General features: G+C 37.7%; 1 protein-coding gene across 3 annotated transcripts in view; it reads left to right on the top strand.

The window, feature by feature from the left end:
- The window catches only part of ME1 (malic enzyme 1), a 199468-nt gene that overhangs the window by 145715 nt on the left and 32330 nt on the right, over positions 1-21423 (top strand). For all 3 annotated transcript variants that reach the window (XM_079938774.1, XM_079938773.1, XM_079938775.1), the window contains exons 7-9: positions 7265-7374; positions 19366-19463; positions 21200-21313. In XM_079938774.1, coding sequence (XP_079794900.1) covers positions 7265-7374; positions 19366-19463; positions 21200-21313 — 322 coding nt within the window. The remainder of the gene's footprint in view (positions 1-7264; positions 7375-19365; positions 19464-21199; positions 21314-21423) is intronic.

Here is a 21423-nt window from a genome sequence, read left to right as displayed (position 1 = left end):
GTAGCCTTTGATCACCTTCACCCATTTCCCCACCCCCACCCCCACCCCCTTCTCTGGCAGCCACCAAAAAGTTCTCTGTATCTATGAACTTTTTTTTTTTCTTCTTGTTTGTTTGTTTTTAGATTCCATATATACGTGAGAGCATACGGTATTTGTCTTTCTCTGTCTTATTTCACTTAGCATAATGCCCTCAAGGTCCTTCCATGTTGTTATAAGTGGCAAGATTTCATTTATTTTTTATGCCCAAATAATATTCCATTGTGTACATATGCCATATTTTCTTTATCCATTCATCCATTGATGGACACTTAGGTTGTTTCCATTTCTTGGCTATTGTCAATAATGCTGCAGTGAACATGGGGGTGCAGATATTTTTTTGAATTAATATTTTCATTTTCTTCAAAGAAATACCCAGAAGTGGAGTTGCTGGATCATACAGTAGTTCTACTTTTAATTTTTTTTGAGGAACCTCCATACTGGTTTCCATAGTGGCTGCACCAATTTACATTCCCACCAACAGTGCAGGAGGGTTCCTTTTTTTCCACATCCTTGCCAACACTTGTTATTTTTATCTTTTTGATAAGATTCACTCTAACAGATATGAGGTGATATCTCATTGTGGTCTTGATTTGCATTTCTGTTGATTAGCGATGATTAGTGATGCTGAGCATCTTTTCATGTACCTATTGGCCATCTGTATGTCTTCTTTGAAAAATGTCTGTTCAGATCTGCCCATTTTTTAATTGGAGGGGTTTGGTTTTTTACTGTTGAGTAGAGTCTATGTTTTTAAACTGCTAACACAGCCAAGCAAATACTTAAAAAAGAAGAATGAGAGATAAATAATATTACTAAATATTAAAGTCACTTAAAAACTATAGTAGTTAAAACAGAGGCATTTTTCAGTGGATAGAACGATTAGTAGATTAATCATTACTATTATAGGCTATCATTACCGAGCAGTACCAACATGCTGTGCCTGTTTTCTCATCTATAAGATGAGAATAATAATAGTGCCTGCCTCATAGAGTGGTTGTGAAGAATAAGTGAGTGTACACACACGCACACACACACGTGTACACACACATATTATTAAAGGTTAAAAGATACTTGTTGTCGTTAGCCATAGTAGAATAAAAGAGAAAAGCACAGAAAACTGACTCTACTATGCATGAGAATATAGTATCTGATTACAGGTGATGAGGGGAAAAGATAGGCTATTAAGTAGATGGTGCTGGCAGAGTTGAGTGAATTATATAGAAGTCAGACGTTTTTATCTATATTTTAAAAAAATCTACATCTAAACAGTGAAAAATAATACCAGCTGTAGAGGTTAATCGTTTTCTATATCCATGACATCACTAGAGGAAATTTTTGATTAATAGTTAAAGGTGTGTGGAGAAGATTGTAATAAGCATGCCATCAAGGGCAGAAGCTGTAAGTAAGAAGATGGAAAGATCTGACTACATAAAAATTTAGAATTCCTTTTGTAAAAACAGACAGGAATGCTGTGTAAATGATTAATGGCACAGTATGCTAGAGTAGGGAGGCCACATGCACCATATATAACAGGAAGTTAATATTCTTAATATGTGAAGAACTCTTATGAAATAATAAAGAAAAGACCGTAAAAACAGAAAAACAAACCAAAGACCATATAATCTTCCAGGAAGAATTACAAATGACCAATGGACATAGAAAAAGATGCTAAGGTTCATGAGTAATCAAAAAAAAAAAGAAACAAAAATTCAGGCAACAGTCTTCACCTTGAATTTTACAGTGATTGAAAAAGATAGACTTTCAGGGACATAATAATAATATGTAAATAACTGCAATGGAAGAAAAACAGGTGATTTACAAAGTATTTTGTTAGATCAGAAGAAAGCGACCTCATCTACATTGTGATATCAGAATGTGGTAGTGTGAGACTGTCTTTGACGTATAGGCATACTATTAACAAGAAGTGAAAAGTGAGGGAAAGTTTGTCAGCCTCTCTTTTGAGAGGTTTGGCAGTAGGTGGAAAGAGAGATAAGTAACCATAGCTTTGGCTTTGTCTTGGTCAAGAGACATGGTTTTAAAATCAGGGAGTCCTGAGGCTCCTTGGAGACGGGAAGGAACCAGTAGAGAAGGAGAAATTGAAGCCGTTAGTGTAGAGGTAGAGTTGAGGCAGTAAGGTCTGTAGAGAGATTAGAAACAAGGAAGCAAGAATACATCTTGGAAGTGGAAGAAGAAAAGAAGTAAAAGCACACATATTTTTAAATGTGGGGGAGCTGAGCAAGTGAAGATTGTTCACTCTGCATGGCATTCATCTGAAGTAGTGGCTGGTAAGAGATGGAATGCTTGTGGGACAAGGGGAGTAAAAAATGGTTTGCAGAAGCTGCTCTGGGATCATGCTATTGACCAGTAAGCAATAGAAAACAAATATTGCAGGACTTGATTGAGGTCCTAGCTGAGACTCCATAGCATGGACTCGTGTGCTATCTAAGTGGAATGAGGGAGAGCAAGGGACCAGGGGCTGCTAGTGTTGCTGAAAACTCGGCGTCTGTGCACCAGTGGTGAATCGAATCTCAGAGACAGAGTTTTGGGTGAAGGAGGAAAGAATAGCTTTCTTGCTTTGCCAGTCAAAGGGGGACACAGAGGGCTCATGACCCTCAAAAACTATGTGTCCCAACCTAGGAGGATTTGGTGAGGAGTTTTCCAGCAGTGGTTCAAGGGCTGGGTTGCTGATAAGGATCAGAGTGTGTGCAGGTCCTGCACTCCTTTAATCTGGTCTCCTGTCCTCTCTTGATGAGCTTCTCTGGTTCCTTTCATCTGGCCTCAGGTGGTCTTCTCTGGAATGAAGGATGCTAACATCTTCCGTTTGTTGGGGATTTTAGTTCTGTAAAGAGTTTAAAGATATTGTTATGTGTATGCCTTGAGGTGGAACCAGGACCTGCCCCAAGGCTGCACTATTGTTTCTTGACTGCTCCTTTCTTGTCTCTGCCTGCCCTCCCTTCCCTGATTAGCAACTGTTTGGACCTTGCCCTTTGGAACTCAGGGAAGTTCATGGAGGCTGACGGCCATCCCGTACAAGAACAGGGAGGACAGAATCGGGACAGAAAGTTCTTCTATGCCCAGAAGCCCCACAGGGTCCTGCTCCGTTTCACTAGGGGGATGGCCAGTGCATGGCTGGAGTAACTGTCTTCAGCATACAGAGGCGAAGCTAGGAAGAATGAACTCAGAGGAAAGGAAGGACCAAATGAAGAGTGGGTAGTGTGCTGGGGAAGGAGTTGGTGGAAGAGAGGGAAGACAGGACTAGGGGCAGAGAAGGAGAGTATTAGAGAATTTAAGATATTGGCAGTAGAACTTTTAGACCATTAACTTCTTATTCATATTTTGTTAGTCTTTTTGCTCATACGGGAATTTTCTAATGCTGCTTGTTTGAATTAAAATATTACTTCTTTTAAAGGCCTCAAGGACTACTATAGAAAGTCTTCTGAACAAATAATTAACATTTCCAAAATGACTCTGATAGAAAAGAAAAGAGGAAAGTATACGGGAAAGAATTTTACAGTGCTGGTGGAAAACATAGCAGTTTCTTAGGAATTTGTTTTCTTAGGTAACTGTAGAAAATATTTTCAAAGGAGGGGCAAATAAATATGAATAAAAATTATAAGAATAACTGTGATTTACATGATTTAAATTCCTGTTTGTATTTGGGAATTCAACCAAAAGAGAAAAATATGTTAACGTCTTATAGCACTAAATGAGTTTTTTGAAAAATCTTGGTTTGCCTAGGCTAACCTTTTTACCTCTGTTAATAGAAACTATTGATATTGAAAACGTCTATAACCTACTTAGTGCCAACTCTTTAAAAAGTAACATGAAACGAACTTGATTTTGTTTCTTGCTAAATAAAAGAGAAATTCTAGAATAAAAGTCATGTCTCTTTAAATAATAGAAAGATTATACTTTTTTTGAACTAGTATGAAAAACGCAAAACACTAGAACTTCTGGAATTTGGGCAAATAAAGGGAAATACCTACTCTGATGCAACTCATTCAAAGCAACTGATAGTCATAGTATTCGGCAGTACAGATTATTAACCGAACCAATTATTCTTATTGAATGAAATAAATTTTTGCTTACATATTATATTCACTTGATCTTCTCTCTACTGAAGTAGTACTGTCTGAAAGAGTTTTAAGTCTCTCAGGAAGCTTTTGATCTAGTTGATGAGACATCTACATGCTAGTAGTTTTAGACCCCTCGTAACCGGTATAGAAAATATTTGCCGATTCAAGAGTGACGGTGATTTGCAATGGCAGTGCATTAATAAAGACATGGGAAGGAGACAGACATGACGTGTTTGAGAGAGGAGAGAAGTGGTTCAATGGGGAAGGAACTTACCCTGCAATATAGGGAGAGAGAAGGCAATTGAAAAGATAAAATGTGATTATAGATCCTTGAGTTTAAGGAATTTTGAGCGTCATCATCAGAGCAATCCACTCTGTGAATTTTGAGCAAGGGAGTAGCTGGCGGAAGTTATTGTTTTACAAAACTTTGGTGGCTCTATGTCATATGTTTGAGGGAGACAAGGAGAAGCAGAGACCAGTAGACTTTTTGCAGTCCTAGCAGGAGCGAGACTAATTTCTTTGGCTGTGATAATATTTAAATAGTAGAAATGATGGAAAATGGTAATTAACTGAATATGGTGGGTTAGAAAGGAAATAGTAAAATAATAGCTTCAGTCTTTGGGTCTCTGAGACATGGAAATATATGCTTCCATCATAGAAAAAAAATTGTTGGAGTTGAGAGTCAAGAGCCTACTTGACTTTGGAAATGTTCTGTGAAGATGGTTGAGTTTCAATAAGCAATTTAGGTTGGAAATACAGAATAGATAGTCTATAAGAAGGTGTTGGTTTAAGTCTTGAGGAGACAGACTTCACCATGAAGAGGTAGGGCCATCATAAATGTTAAACAACCAAACCTATGCTTAGCAGCTCTCTGTTAACTGTTGGTTTGCAACAAAACATAACCCCTAAAGACTAGTCAGTCTTTTCACTAGTTTATTATTCTGATTAAATTTTACAAAACTTTTCTGTTATAGAGCTCCTTATTTTTAGTTTTAGAACTCAGCGTTGTTCAAAGGTATATACTTAAAGGTATATATAATAACCTACAGGATAACAGAAAGGAATCAATCATAAACTTAAAGCTTAGCTTAAACATCAGGCTCTACCACATCATCAGGCAGACTGGAGTGCAGATCTCCCCTCCCCAGCTTACCTGGTGCCCAAGGCTATCCTCATCTATAAAATGGTACCCTGAGATTAAATGAGGAAATATCTATAAATTACATTCATCCAACAAATATTTGCTGAGCACTTATGGGTATTACGGAAATGTAATGAGTTTAATTTTGGACTTTTCAACTTGAGGTACGTTCAAGTGAAATTATCCAGCTGGTCATGAGATTTACAAGTCTGGAGTTCACAGGAGTAGAGTAGAAACATACCTTTGGGAGTCACTGTATATAATTGGTGATTAAAAGTATGAGTAGGATTGAGATTCTGTCAGGACGGACGGACGCGCACACACACACACATACACCATGTAGTAGACCAAGGACAGAGTCATGGGAAACACCAATGTTTAAGTGCTAAGAACTCCCTAAGGGAGAAAGAAGAAGAAATGATCAGTAGTTTAGGAGAAGGCACTGAAAAGCATGATATCACAGAAGCCTAGGGAATAGAGTTTCAAGGAAAAAAGGTAAACAGAATTAGTGGCAATGCAGCAAAGAGCCCTGGTAAATTAGGGATGGGAAACAGTGTTTCTTGGATTTTTAGTTCGGAAACATTCTAATTTTAGAGCAGCAATTTTAGCAGAGTCGTGAGGACAGAAGGTAAATGACAGGGGATGGAGAAATAATGTAAACTGTAAACTAATATTTCATATACCTTAAATGGAAAGGATAGGAAAAACATGGGATGGAGAAAGAACTTTTTTCCTCTAATGAGAAGCTCCAAGTCAGTTATCAAAAAAGAGGAAGGAACTTGTCCAGAAGAAGGAGTTGTAAATAGGAGAGAGGGAGCTAATTAAGAAGGAAGTGTTGGGAAGGTGGGCAGCAGCGGTGAGTTACCTTAAACAGGAAGAGGAACGCCTTGTTGACTGATGCCTGCAGGGTAGCGCTAAAGATAGAGATGGGAGATGGGAGATGCGGTGGGAGGAGAATAGTTGAGGGAGATCACACATTATGCCCTCACTATGCCAGGAAGTAGGAGACAGGTGAAGAGGTCAAGATTTAAAAGGATTGGCGAAGATTAGGAATAGCCTTTGGGTGCAATAGCAGTGGAAGCTGACCAAAGACAAAGAAAAGGAATCATAAATATGGCAGCAGTGGGAGTCTAGCCGAGGTTGGAGACCATACATCTCTAGATCACCTAGCAAGGGTGGCCATGGCTATGAGGCTTTCTCTGGCAACTCTCAGATACTTGGGGTATCAATGGTGTTAATTTCCCTTGTCTTGGATGTACAGGCCATAGGTGATCATAAGAATAAAGGGTCAAACCAGTAAATTAATTTCAAGAATAAAAATCTGTGCTGTATACTTCAAAGCTCAAAGCTTTTCAGTGTTTGGTTATGGCTATAGAACAAACACCAGAATCCTAGGCTAGAATGTTTAAGATTTCCAACATAAGATTCTGACCGTGTCTCTCACTGCACCCTTACATGCACCGAACACGACATTTCGGCCGAATGGGGCTTCTTGCTAATTTTTGAATGATTTTTTTTCTCTCCTAACTTTCACTTCAGTTACTTTGCTTCTGCTGTTTACTCAGCTTGTAGAACCTTACATCTCTACTTTTGAAATCATGTCGAGATTAAAACTCAGTTCATTTGTTACCTGGTTTGTAACCCCAGTCAGGAGTGATATGTGGCTTCTCAACATCTGTTATCCCTTGTTTGTACCACTTTCATATTACTTTTCATGCACTTTTCATTTATTTCAAAATAATTTCTACTAACGTTTAAATTCCTTGACTGCAGGGTACCATATTGTTGTCATCTTTGTAGTATTTCACAGTGCCAATGCAATGCTTTTTCCTGTAGTAAGCATGTAGTAAATATTTACTGAACAGACATTGTATTATATATTTATACTAAGTAGCAAGATAGGACCTTTAAAAGAAAATAATGTTTTGCCTTTTCTATAGTCTAATTTTCAAGGTTTATTTTTAAATGTTACTTCATTAACCTCTTCTAATGTGAATATTTTGTCCCATAGGTATGGCATGAATTGCCTTATTCAGTTTGAAGACTTTGCCAATATAAATGCATTTCGGCTCCTGAAAAAGTATCAAAACCAGTACTGCACATTCAATGATGATATTCAAGGTAATCAGATTTTCACTGCATGTAGATCAAGACCAACATGTCCTGATATTAGTTTGTAATTTTATAATGATTCAAATTCAGTAAATTTGCACTGGATACCGATTAAATGCCAGGGATTATGCTTGATGATTTCATACATTATTTCTCATTTAATTTTACGTATTTGAGAAAAGTACTCTGTGACTTTAGAATGTACCATATTACGTGTGAGCTAGAGAACAGGTGCCCTAAAATCTGATAAAATCCCCAGTGACTGTGGCTAAACAAAGAATAAAATATATGAAAATATATTATTCATTGTTTAAAATGAAGACTGTATATTTTTCTCTCTTCAGCCTTCATCTCAGTCAGTTTTCTAAGCTTAGAGATCAGTCACAGTTTCTGAGCTTTACCCCAGCAGAAGCTGCCTTTGTATACAGTGTGTACCGCGGTTTCCTGTTTGTCTTTGATTGATTGTAGATGCTTGGCTACCAGCTTTTGTCTAAGTTACTTGTTTTGTTTCTCCCTAAGCCTTTTTTTGCAACTCTCTCTAGATCCACCCCCCCACCAACCCACCTCCCCAAATCCGAAACCTTCCAATGAGAATCTTACTCTTCCTGTTTCATGAAGGGCAGGTAGAATAAAAGCGCAGGCAGAGATCCAAAGGAGGAAGACCATAGTAAGTTCTGGCAACCCGAAAGAAGATCACAAATGGCTTCCATTCCACTCATCGCAGTGAACATTTTTCAGTGTTGACCTTACTTGGATTCTCAGCAGCATTTAACATTGTAGACCCCACTGTCTTCCTTGAAATACTCTCTTCCGTCAACTTCCGTGTCACATGCCCCTGCTGACTTGCTTCCTACCTCTTTGAATTTTCACCCTTTTTTTTCCCCAGGTTCATCCCTCTCTGACTAGCTATTAAATGCCAGAACACTGCAACACTCAGTCCCAGGCCCTTTTCTCTTTGTTCTATTATATCTTAGGTATATACTGCAAGGCCACCCATCCCACTAGCAGATTTATATATTTAGCCCAGACTTCTTTGAATTCCGGGTCCATATACCCATCTGGTTATTTAAAATTTCCTCTGGGATGTCTCAAAGTTATCTCATACTCAACCTCCCCACCATCAAACTCTTATTTCCCCACCAACCTCAGCCTTCTTCGTGTGTTCTCCTTTTCCGTGAATTCCTGATGTCTCTCTCTTCTTCATCTCTCCCTGCCAAATACACTCCATCACTCATCCTTCTGATTTTCTGTTGTAAAAGTCTGTCTCTTCCACAGATTCCTCTCCATTAACCTAAGGTAAGTTACCATCATCTCTCCTAAATAATGGGCATTTTCTAAGAAATCTGTCCACATTTACTGTTGCTTCCCCTTCTTATGTGTTCTCTCCATAGTATGACTGCAGTTTGCCAGATGTAGACATAGGAGCTGAGAATTTTGTGACAAGTCAAAGTTTTCTTTTTGCCATAGATATCTAGTCATATCATCCGTTCCATAAAATACTTGAATGGTTTTCCATTGCACTTAAGATGAAAGGTGAAAGTCATAAATATGGTCCAAAATGCATGGTCTGATCGCTACCTGTCTCTCCAACCTCATTTTTTTTTTTTTTTGCCATTCTAGCCATCACCGTCTTTTTCAGGTCCAAACATAAGCCAGACTTCTTCCTGTCACAGGGTCTATTCAAATGCTGATCCATCCTCCTAGAATACTCTTCCCTCCCCTCTTCAAATCTCTTCTCAATCATGACATTCCTCAGGAGAATCTTCTGGATCCTTGTGCTAAGTCAAATCTACCTATCATAGGCTTTCATAGCCCTACTTATTTTTCCCCTGTTGAACTTATCACAGAAACAGTTCTATATATTTGTGTAATTTAAAAAAATTAATATCTCCCTCCCCACTGAACTTTAAGCTCTGTGAAGGACAAGAATATGTTTGTTTTGTTCATCACCTTGTCATTAATACAGTGCCCAGCCCATAGAAGGTACTTAATGTTAATGAAATGAATGACTGTAACACGTCCAAAGCAGGAGTTAGCAAACTACAGCCTATGGGCCAAATCCAGCCCACTGTCTGTTTTTGTAAAGTTTTCTTGCCACACAGCCATGCCCATTTGTTTATGTATTATTTATGATTGCTTTTGTAAGTCTGGGGCAGACATCATGTGACCGCAAACCCTAAAATACTTACTATCTGGCCATGTACAGAAAGAGTTTGGCAACCTCTGGTCTAAAAAGAATTGGTGAGGGTCGAACTAAGGAATTAGGTTGGCTAAGGTAGGCGTGCATTTTGGAGAGAACCCTTTCACTGTTTTCAGTGTAGAGACTAGATTCATTGGGAGCAAACCTAAAGGCTGTTGCTGTAGTCCAAGTGCATGGTGATGGTGCCTGGTTCTGGGAAAATGCCAGTCAAGACTAAGAAATAGATGAGTAGTTGTTGATGATGAGGGTGAGGAAATGGCCAAGGATAGAGCCTAGGTGTTTGCCTTGAAGAATGGGTAGAATGGGAAAGCAGTAACTAAGAATGAGAAAATGAGAGGCATTATAACATATAGATGTTAAGAACTCTGGGGTCAGACTGACTTGCTTTGCTCCTTCTTCGTTGGCTGTGGACTTTGATCAATTGACTTCACCTCTCTGAGTTTTAATTTCTCATCTATGGCAGGAAGTTATATAATAGCTTCTATTTTTTTCTTTGGAAATGAGAGGATTAGAAGTTTGATGAGGGTAAAGGGAATTTGAAAGAACTGCTGTAGAGGACTAGAGAGCCATCTGACCATGAAACACAAAAGGATTCAGTAGTGGTGCTGAGGGTCCACTGAAGTTGAAAACCACAAACATACCATGACCCCAGGCTGAGCAGCTTGAGTGCAAGAGCTTAGAGTAGGCAAGGCCAGGATGGTCAGTTGGGTTTATCTATGCTGGGTATTTTATGTGTTTGTGCAGAGAAAGGACAACGGGTTAAGAGTTAAGGTTAAAGTATGACCATAGCACTAAGTTGGATAGAGAAGGAAGTGAAGATATAAGGATGAGTGGATAGGGCCAAAGGGCTAGATTCCCATGAAATTAAACAATAGGTATAATGGGGATAATTGAGTAAAGAACTGGAAAGGTAGGAGATTGCGACCATGATGAGTGAGGTATTCTAATGTAGTTCTTCCAAGAAGGATTAGTTCTGAGAGATGAACCAAGATGAAACTCAGGAGGAATGTAGCCAAAGTGGAGTAAGATGAATGCCATTGGAAATGAGGTGGTCAAAGAAAAGCTTACATGTAAAATGAGGATGATAATATTTCTCTCGTAGAGTTTATATTGTGGACAAAATAGTTATTTGTGAAAATACTATCAACTGAAATATACTTTATAATTTTTAAAATTGACTATGCTTGAGTTCTTTAGTATAACATAGCTATGTAAATATAGTGTATTTAAAGATAATGAGTCTCTTTTTACGTTTTGAGGCACACTAACGTAATTGGTCTACTCTTTCTTTTCCTAAAATCCTTTGTGATGTTAATTACATTATTACTTTATTGCCATCTTCATGACAAAGATCCTTATGTTATTTCAACTTCATTTTCTTCTTTTTGTATTCATTTTTTTGAGTGTTTATTTATAAGAAGTGAATATGTGGAGGATTTCAGAAAGGAAATGAAGACAGTCTAATTTTAATGTGCTATAACCCTAACTTGAAGGTATAATATATAATGATAGAGTGCCTCTGATGCTACAGACATAGGCTTTGTAGATCAGTGTCTATAAGTCACTTATCAGTTCATTTTGTAGTAGTCTCTAAAGTAGCCACCAGTTAACTGTTGAACAAAACTGTCCTGTCCTTTCTTTAATAGTCTATATCTTTTGATTTTGTGGGTCTCACAGAAATGTCTGTATAGACGTTAAAGACCGGTATTGCACAGTTTTGAATCATTTTACAGAATAAATAGGTATCAGAGTTCAGTTTAGGGAAAAGAACGCTAAATCCAAATCATCAAACAAAATGAGCGATTAGGAATTAGGGTCAGCATTTCTGTCAACTGTGGCCAAGAATTTAGGGGTCACAGCTTGGGCTGCATCAGCATTAAAGTCAGGAGCACAGGAAATCTGAGGCAGATGCCAGGCCAAGCCAAGAGCACTGCATGTGGAGCTGCCCTGAGAATCCACAGCAGAACATTTCCCCCAGCAGATCACCCCTATGGAGCATCAAATAACTAGTTTTCACCTCAACTAATCTGCCTAAAGTATAATCTGCACACACACAGTCTACATATTTCCACATTTTAGGGTCCTACTGCCTTAGCCAACAGAAAGTTACGTTTGAGAAAAGTGGGTCTAATATCTGACTAGACAAAACTTGTGGCAAGTTATTGGGGTTCTGACTAGAAATGACCAAACTGTTTTGTGCTTTCTCCATACCAAAATAGTGTCCTTAGTGACACATCTTCCCCATACGTTTCTGTTTTACCTTTTTAACCTTATGTTTTTACTATTTTGCCCACAGATGTCATACTTTCCTCACTGTGGGCATAGAAATTGCATTCTAGTGCCAACAAAAATAATTACATAACTATTACAGCCTTACCATGTAAATAAATGCTTTTACACTGGGCCTTTGGGGGAACTTTCTTTCTTTCTTTCTTTTTTTTTAACAGATGTGTTATTTAAATTTATTAGCATTTTATGAAAAGTATTTGATTTTTAAAAATACTTAAATTCTACTATATTAATGATCTAAAATAATCTTAAATGATAGAGATTTTAGTTCAAAATTTATTTAGACCTTAATGCATTCTAATTATAAATTATTGCTAACTAGAAGAAGTGTGCAAATTAGCTATTAAGAAATGGAAATTACGGGACTTCCCTGGCGGTCCAGTGGTTAAGACTTCACCTTCCAATGCAGGGGGTGCGGGTTCGATCCCACGTGCCTCGCGACCAAAAACCCAAAACATAAAACAGAAGCAATATTGTAACAAATGCAATAAAGACTTTAAAAATGGTCCACATAAAAAAAAAAAAAGAATTTTAAGAAAAAGAAAGAAAACAGAAATGGAGATTTAATAATATAATCTGGAGACCATCAGAATTCAACAAATTCAGATCAAAAGAATAAGGTCTCATCCTTTGGTCTTTAAAATCAGCTGCAGGGCTTCCCTGGTGGCGCAGTGGTTCAGAGTCCGCCTGCCGATGCAGGGGACACGGGTTCGTGCCCCGGTCCGGGAGGATCCCACATGCCGCGGAGCGGCTGGGCCCATGAGCCATGGCTGCTGAGCCTGCGCGTCTGGAGCCTGTGCTCCGCAGTGGGAGAGGCCACAACAGTGAGAGGCCCGCGTACCGCAAAAAAAAAAAAAAAAAAAAAAAAATCAGCTGCAAAAAGAGATTTTTCTTCCCATAATACCCTCTCTGGAATAGCTATTCTCTAACTTGACATTCTAAGTAATTTACATAGAAATTTTTGCCATCATGAACTAGCTCGTTAGGATTTTTAAAAATAAGGTAAATGTAGCCTAATCTTATACCAAATGCTTTGATAATTGAAAAGATCAAAGTCAGACATGGTAGAACAGACATTTCACAAATGAAGGAATACCATTGGCCTGAAAACATGTTTTAAAGTTTAACCACACCACGTTTTAAAAAGCGTATTAAACAGCAGATGACAAACTCATGTTCTGTATCAAGCTGGCAAAGATTTTTATTGTAATCCCAACTGTTAATGATGCTTTAGGAAAATGAACACTCTTGTACATCGATGTTGGGAATATAAATTGGTACAACTCTTGGGGTGGCAATACATGTCACAGATCTTAATATTATGCAGAGCTTTGATCCAAGAATTCTGTTTTTAGAAATTTATCCTCTGCAGACGAAGGTGTGCAAAACAAATACACAGGGATATTTAGCTAGTTAGTTTACATATTTGTTTATTTTCAAAATGAGATGTAATTGACATATAACACTGTATTAATTTTAGGTGTACAGCTTAATGGTTTGATACACGTATGTATTGCTAAATGATCACCACAATAAGTTAACATCCATCACCACACATAGTTACAAATTCTTTTTTTCTTGTGATAAGAACTTTGAAGATCTACTCTTGTGCCAACTTTCAATGTACAATATAGTATTATTAACTTAGTCACCATGATGTACATTACACCCCCAGAACTTATTTATCTTCTAACTGGAAGTCTGTGCCTTTTGACTCCCTGTACCCATTTTGTACAACTGCCACCAGTCTGTTCCCTGTATCTATGTGTTTGTTTTTTGTTTTAGATTCCACATATAAGGGAAATAGAGTATTTGTCTTTCACTGTCTGACTTGTTTCACTTAGCATAATGCCGTCACGGTTCATCCCTGTTGTCACAAAAGATAGAATTTCTTACCTTTTAGTGGTTGAATAACATTCATATATATATATCTACTTCACATTTTCTTTACCCATTCATTTGTCATTGGACACTTGGGTTGTTTCCACGTCTTGGCAATTGTAAATAATGCTACAGTGAACATAGGGGTGCATGTATCTTTTCAAGAGGGTGATTTCGTTTCCTGCAGAGAAATACGCAGAAGTGGAATTGCTGGGTCACATAGTAATTCTAGTTTTAATTTTTTGAGGAACCTCCATACTGTTTTCGGAAAACACATAGAGGCTGCACCAATTTACATTCCCACCAACAGTGCACCAGGGTTCTTTTTTTCCTACATCCTTGACAACATGTGTTATTTTTTGTCTTTTGTTTTTTAATACCAGAAATTAAGTTTATTCAGGAAGAGCAGAGGAACTGCAATTTGGGAAATGCATCCTGTAGCAAATTACAGGAGGGTCCCTTGTCTTTTTGATAATAGCCATTCAAACAGGTGTGAGGTAATATCCCATTCTGGTTTTGAATGGCATTCCCCTGATGGTTAGTGAGGTCTTGCCCATTTGTATGTCTTCTCTGGAAAAATGTCTATTCAGATAAAAATATTTATTGTGATGTTATGTTTAATGGCAAAAGTCAGAAAGCCTCTAAATACCCAAAGATACAGGTTTGGTTAAATAAGTTATCACAGGTTCATCCTATAGGATATTACAACTACACAAAATAATATTTTAAAAGATATTATTGATATGGTAAGATAGTCACAGAATATTTTTAGGTGATAAAAATATGTTAAATAAGTATGTTAAAATAATAAGCATGGCATGAGATTTTTTTAAATTAATTTTTATTGGAATATAGTTGATTAACAATGTTGGGTTAGTTTCAGATGTACAGCAAAATGAATCAGTTATACATATACATATATCCACTCTGTTTTAGATTCTATTCCCATGAAATATTTTTCTATAAAGTTTTCTTGAATTTGCATATATCAGGTAGAGAAAGAACTTGTAAGAATGTACATCAGAATGTTGAAAACTATGGTACCTAGACAATGGGATTATAGGTGACATATTTATTATTATATTATTTATTATTCCTGCCAGTGTCAACTTTCTGCCAGTATTCTTCAAGCCAAGTAGGGAAAGCATAAACTTTCATTTAGTCTTCTTATTTTGAGTATGGTACCGTTGCACCATTATCCCTGGAACCTTACAGTTATGTCTGGTGCCTTACAGTCCGGAGACCCTCTTTAGAAAATAAACCTCTAGGGGCTTCCCTGGTGGCGCAGTGGTTGAGAGTCCGCCTGCCGATGCAGGGGACACGGGTTCGTGCCCCGGTCCGGGAAGATCCCACATGCCGCGGAGCGGCTGGGCCCGTGAGCCATGGCCGCTGAGCCTGCGCGTCTGGAGCCTGTGCTCCGCAACGGGAGAGGCCACAACAGTGAGAGGCCCGTGTACCGCAAAAAAAAAAAAAAAGAAAAGAAGCCTCTGGTTTCTTTCTAAACCTCCAGGGTGTGGGAGAGTCAACTGTGTGCCGACAGGAGAGGGAAGTGGATCTGGGTTCAGACAACTTCTTAACAGATTTTTGAGCAGCTTCCTGTGTGTATCCTCTCTTTTATCCCCACTTCCAGAGGTACTTGGTGCCTCCTACACTCAGGCCCTCAGGACCGGGGTAGGTACCCTGGACCTCTCACATTCACCCCTCAGGACCAGGGTAGGTACCCAGGACCTCTCACATTCACCCCTCAGGACCGGGGTAGGTACCCAGGACCTCTCACATTCACCCCTCAGGACCGGGGTAGGTGCCCTGGACCTCTCACATTCACCCCTCAGGACCGGGGTAGGTGCCCTGGACCTCTCACATTCACCCCTCAGGACCGGGGTAGGTGCCCTGGACCTCTCACATTCACCCCTCAGGACCGGGGTAGGTGCCCTGGACCTCTCACATTCACCCCTCAGGACCGGGGTAGGTGCCCTGGACCTCTCACATTCACCCCTCAGGACCGGGGTAGGTGCCCTGGACCTCTCACATTCACCCCTCAGGACCGGGGTAGGTGCCCTAACCGCCTCAGTCTGTGTGCTTAAACACATTTATTCATCCTCCTCCTGCCTCTAGTTCTTGTTCTTCACCTGATCTATTTATCTAGTAAAGCACTGTAATAATTGGATTATACATAAGTCTTCTCTACTAGTTTTATATAGTAAGTCTAATCAGATTTAATAAATGAATTGCATTAGTAGAAGTGATTCTTTGATAAAACGTAAGACTGATATTTAATAACCACAGCAAAGGGACAGCATAAATGGTGACTTAATGTTAAAGTTGTACACAAAGACAATAGAAGTTTCTACACTTTTAAGATTGACCCTTTAGTATCTTGCTAACAATGTTAAATGTTAAGTACTCTTTAAAAGTGATAGTACAAAGATAAACTTTAACCTGTCTTTCATTTCCTGAAAGTTTAATTTTCAATCTCAAAGCAGAAGTTACTTTGGAACAATTTAATGTGGAGACTCACATTTTTATGTAATATCAACTTGTCACATTTACTCCCTTGATTGCAATGAAATTTAAATCAAGGCAGTATCAGGCGGTAGGACCAGGTTATGTAGAAGAATCATGTTCAAGTTCACCTTTTGGTAGTGCTAAATATTTCTAATTTTGTTAATTAATTCTGTAAAGAGAAGTTTAGATGTTTCATTATGTCCTCAGGAAATATTATAAAATATATTTTTAAAATTTATTTATTTTATTTATTTATTTTTGGCTGCGTTGGGTCTTCGTTGCTGTGCGCAGGTTTTCTCTAGTTGCGGCGAGTGGGGGCTTCTCTTGTTGCGGAGCACGGCCTCTAGGCGCGCATGCTTCAGTAGTTGTGGCACGTGGGCTCTAGAGAGCAAGCTAAGTAGTTGTGGCACACGGGCTTAGTTGCTCCGCGGCATGTGGGATCTTTCCGGACCAGGGCTCGAACCCATGTCTCCTGCGTTGGCAGGTGGATTCTTAACCGCTGCATCACCAGGGAATCCCCATAAAATATACTTTTAAATATAAGGCTCTGATATCCAGTGTAGATAGAGACTTATTTTGCCTTATTTGGGGTAATATGTCTGAACTTAAAACATTTTGAGTTTTAGTGCAGAATGATGTAGCATAACCATATAAAAATATCACACATTATAGCTAGTATCTTTTGGAATATTTTATTCTGTCTATCCTTAAATGCCCAATTCTATTTAAAAATCAAAACAATAGTATAGACACAGTGATCGTTGATGATACTTCAACTTTGACGCTTCAGCTGGTTAAATCTTGGGGTGCTGGTAGAATCTGTAGAGACCCTTCAAGTTACAGAATCTCAGAGTTGGAAGGGAGCTTAGAGTCCCTTAAATCCAAACTTCTGGCCAATGTAGAGACAGTTTGAGATGCTATTTGTGAATAAGTGTTCATCTAGTGTCTGGATAGCTGTACCTCTCTAATTAAAATTCTCTTTTCATCTGTTTAACAACTCTAGTCAATCTATCTTGTATGAAGCAAATACCATTCTGAACCTGCCATGGTATCTTTCTTACGTAGATCAGCGCCTTATTTTTACACAGGCTTTCATCATAAATAATATATAGAAGAGTGACCTTTGTGTGATGTGTGACTTAATTGCAATTCATAATGTGTAGCATGGCGGCTCAAAATTGCAAGCATTTTATACTTGTGTTCCTAAATAAAAAACATGCAAGAGACACACAGCTCTTCAATAATTAATCATTTATTGTGATCTTATTTGTGAGTACCAAATTCTATAAGAAAGAAGCAAACAACCAAAAGATTCAAAAGAACAAATCTACTGATGGTGCAATGTTTAATGCATCTTTGGTATTTGGCATACATAACGCTTCATCATTGTGTCACTCTTCAAACCTATTCTAATCTATGTTTTTTGGTTTATTTTTATTTTTTTAACTAAATGAGAGTGTTTAAAATTTCACTAGGCTTTACTACCCAGCTGAGTGATCTAGGAATCATAGGTAGAACGTTACTTCAGAGGAGTAAATTGTAGATACAACAGGGAGGTACTGCAGGAAGCTTCAGAGTTATATTTCAGACGTGAACCATGAAGGAATTGAGCCATGTAATTATGTTCAAAGCAAAAGAACTGCTCTGTGATCTGTGAAAGCTTATATGGCAAAGCAATAAAATTAGAACTGGTGAAGTTTCTACTACCATGAGGCATGATGAGGAAAGCTCAGTTTTTATCCTAAATGATTTTTACATTAATTTTGTCCAGTGTCTTTGGGATTCACCAGTGATTTATCATAGGTAGGAAGCTGATTAAAGACTGCATCAACGTCAGTTTTTCGTTGCTATTAACTGTTAATTTTTCCAGTTGAAAATTAAAACATTTAAATTTTCTAATAGCACTTCGTATTTTTTGATCTCATATAATACAGTGATTTTACAGCTGAGCAAACTGATAAACACAATGATTTCTCTAAATTCATTCAGCTAGTAAACAGGTTGAGCTGGAAATCCACCTAAGAATCCAAACCCCATGTTCTTTTTTATTTATTGACCTATTTATCTATCTATCTATTTATTTATTTTAAAATTGAAGTATAGTTGATTTACAATGTTGTGTTAACTACTGCTGTGCAGAAAAGTGATTCAGTTTGAATATATATACATTCTTTTTTTAAATATTCTTTTCCATTATGGTTTATCATAGGATATTGAATACAGTTCTCTGTGCTATACAGAAGGACCTTGTTGTTTATCCATCCTATATATAAAAGCTTACCTCTGCTAAACCCAACCTCCCACTCCTAATTTATCCCTCCCCCTCCACCTTTCCCCCCTGGGAACCATAACTTTGTTTTCTACATCTGTGACTCTATTTCTGTTTTGTAAATAACTTCATTTGTATCATTTTTTTAGATTCCGTATATAAGTGATGTCATATGATATTTGTCTTTCTCTTTCTGACTTACTTCACTTAGTATGATAATCTCTGGTTGCATCCATGTTGCTGCAAATGGCATTATTTCATTCTTTTTGTGGCCGAGTAATATTCCATTGTATATACATATATACCACACCTTCTTTATCCATTCTTCTGTCAGTGGACATTTAGATTGTTTTTATATCTTGGCTATTGTGAATAGTGCTGCTAGGAACATAGGGGTGCATGAATCTTTTTGAATTATAGTTTTTTCTGGATATATGCCCAGGAGTGGGAATGCTGGATCCTATGGTAGCTCTATTTTTAGTTTTCTGAGGAACCTCCATACTGTTCTCCATAGTGGCTGCACCAACTTACATTCCCACCAACAGTGTAGGAGGGTTCCCTCTTCTCCACATCCTCTCCAGCAGGTTCTTAGTCACTGCATCACCAAATTCAGCCACAGAACCTTCTTTTTTGGAAAGTTTTCAACAGTCGTAAGTTGCTGTCTTAAAAGACAGATGTCAGTAGCCTGAGAATTTCACGTCAAATGCAAGCGTGGGGTCAGACAACCGCAGGTTCCTTTTCTGCACCAGTTACCCTGTTGTGTGATGATTTCAAGACATGAGTATCAGTTTGAGGCTTGGGATTCGGGATACAGCAGCGCCCATGTGAGGATTGCTCAGGGTGTTTCTTGTTGCAGGAACGGCATCTGTCGCAGTTGCTGGCATCCTTGCAGCCCTTCGAATAACCAAGAATAAGCTGTCTGATCAAACAGTACTATTCCAAGGAGCTGGAGAGGTACCTGCCTTATGTAGGGCTTACGTTCTCCTACACTAGTGAACATAACATTCATTCTAATTACTCATGAATTTGAAGTTTGAGGTAGTCTTTCAAATTTTTAGTTTATTGAAACTATAGGTTTTACTGAAAGATTCTTCAAATTAAGTATTGAGGCATATTAATTTTTCACAGGAGACTTTAGAGGCATAGAGATATTTTCACAGTTTTCAATTTGTAAGATTATCAGATGTTGCCGTGGGTTTTTGTTAGGCATATTTAAGGTGCCATGCAGGAACCAAAAAAGTTTCCAATGTATGACTAATTATATATAGAAACCTTTAAGTATTTAAGCTATTATAGCCGATGCTAACTTTTAGTATCCTCCAGTGTCACATACCAAAATTTTCTTAACTTGACTCACAATTCAGTGTGCACATTCATAACTATATAGAAGTTTCTTAGAAAAAATATTTTGAATTGAAGATTCATCATGCAGTATAACCATTCACACGCAAAAGAACTAAAACATTTAAAATTGTTGGAAAGAGTTGGCAGGAATACAAAATAATGCTGTTTCCTGTTCTCTTTTTCTATGGGTTAATCATTTGAAAGAAGAAAATTAGACTCGTTATAATAATTCACCCCCAAAATAGAAATTAAAATGTCAATTTAGTTTGAGCTTCTTGTGAGAAAACTGCCAAAATCTTTTTAGAATTATAGAATGTAATAAATGGGGAAATGCTTCGTGGCTATACATATTTTAAGCCTTAAATTTTCAAATTTAATATAATTATGAATAAATGTATTACACTGGAAGAAACTGTGTATACTGTCTTGGGTTTGATTTTACTTGTTCTTAAAGCAAAATACATGAAGCTAAAACTTACAAGATACAAACATGTGAAAGAATTCAGGGTGTAAGTCACACATTTATTTTCATATCAGAATAAAAATCAAGGTTAAATTACAGCTCATTAAAATTTGATTTTTTTGTATTTCTGTGAATTGTTACATGCTGTACTTAATTTTAGTAAACTTCTTTAAATTTCCAAAGGGTTTTGTTGAATGCCACAGGCCAGTTCTTGGTACTCAGCAGGAGAGAGGTATTCATGGTTGGATGATTCAAAACTGGCCCTTGTTTGTCCCTGAAAAGGTTTTGGAAATTTCACAGATCATCTCCAAATTTATCATATACCAAAGGAGTTGTTTCCTTTAATCTTGCAAGAAATCTCACAGTACTTTCTTTGTCCAAATTAAGAGAGTAAATAAATGCTCGGGAACACATATTTTAAGTGTTCCATTTTATTGCCTAATTGGTCAAGTTCTCATCCAAATGACCAGGCTTCATTCTTCCAATTCAGTTAGCAGAGCTTGAACTGAACAATAAGCAATACAGTCTCATAAGCAAGGTTGAGCAGTTCATTATTTTAAATTCAATATTTTCTTATTAGAGGAAATCTTAATTGTATGAACAGGGTTAAAGATGCTAACAACCAAGGATATCACTGGTTTATCTGTGGCTCAGTATAAAGCAGCATAATAGTGATTCTGTGGTAATAAAAAGAGTAAATAATTGTCATTTAGCAGAACCCAAATGCGACAAAAATACTTCACTCCCAGTACAAGTGAAGAATATAGCTCTTTCGGTCAACAGAGCCATTTTGTACTTCCTTGTTCACGATGACGAAATGAGGTAAAATGTAACTCTTGATAAGGGATTATGTGGAACAACATGAAACATTTTTGTTTTTAAGGCTGCCTTGGGGATTGCGCACTTGATTGTTATGGCCATGGAGAAAGAAGGTTTACCAAAGGAGAAAGCCATGAAGAAGATATGGTTGGTGGACTCGAAAGGATTGATAGTTAAGGTAAGAATTTGTCATTTTTAACCAGATACAGTATTTTAATCAGTACCCCATTCTGGACGCCCATCTCAAAGACAACTACTGTTTCCACCTACCTCACCTCCAACACTGTG

This window comes from Stenella coeruleoalba (genome assembly GCF_951394435.1).
Source record: "Stenella coeruleoalba genome assembly, chromosome: 12".
Taxonomy (NCBI): Eukaryota; Metazoa; Chordata; class Mammalia; order Artiodactyla; family Delphinidae; genus Stenella; species Stenella coeruleoalba.
The sequence above is the reverse complement of the archived record's forward strand: the minus strand, read 5'-3'. Positions and strand labels throughout refer to the sequence as shown.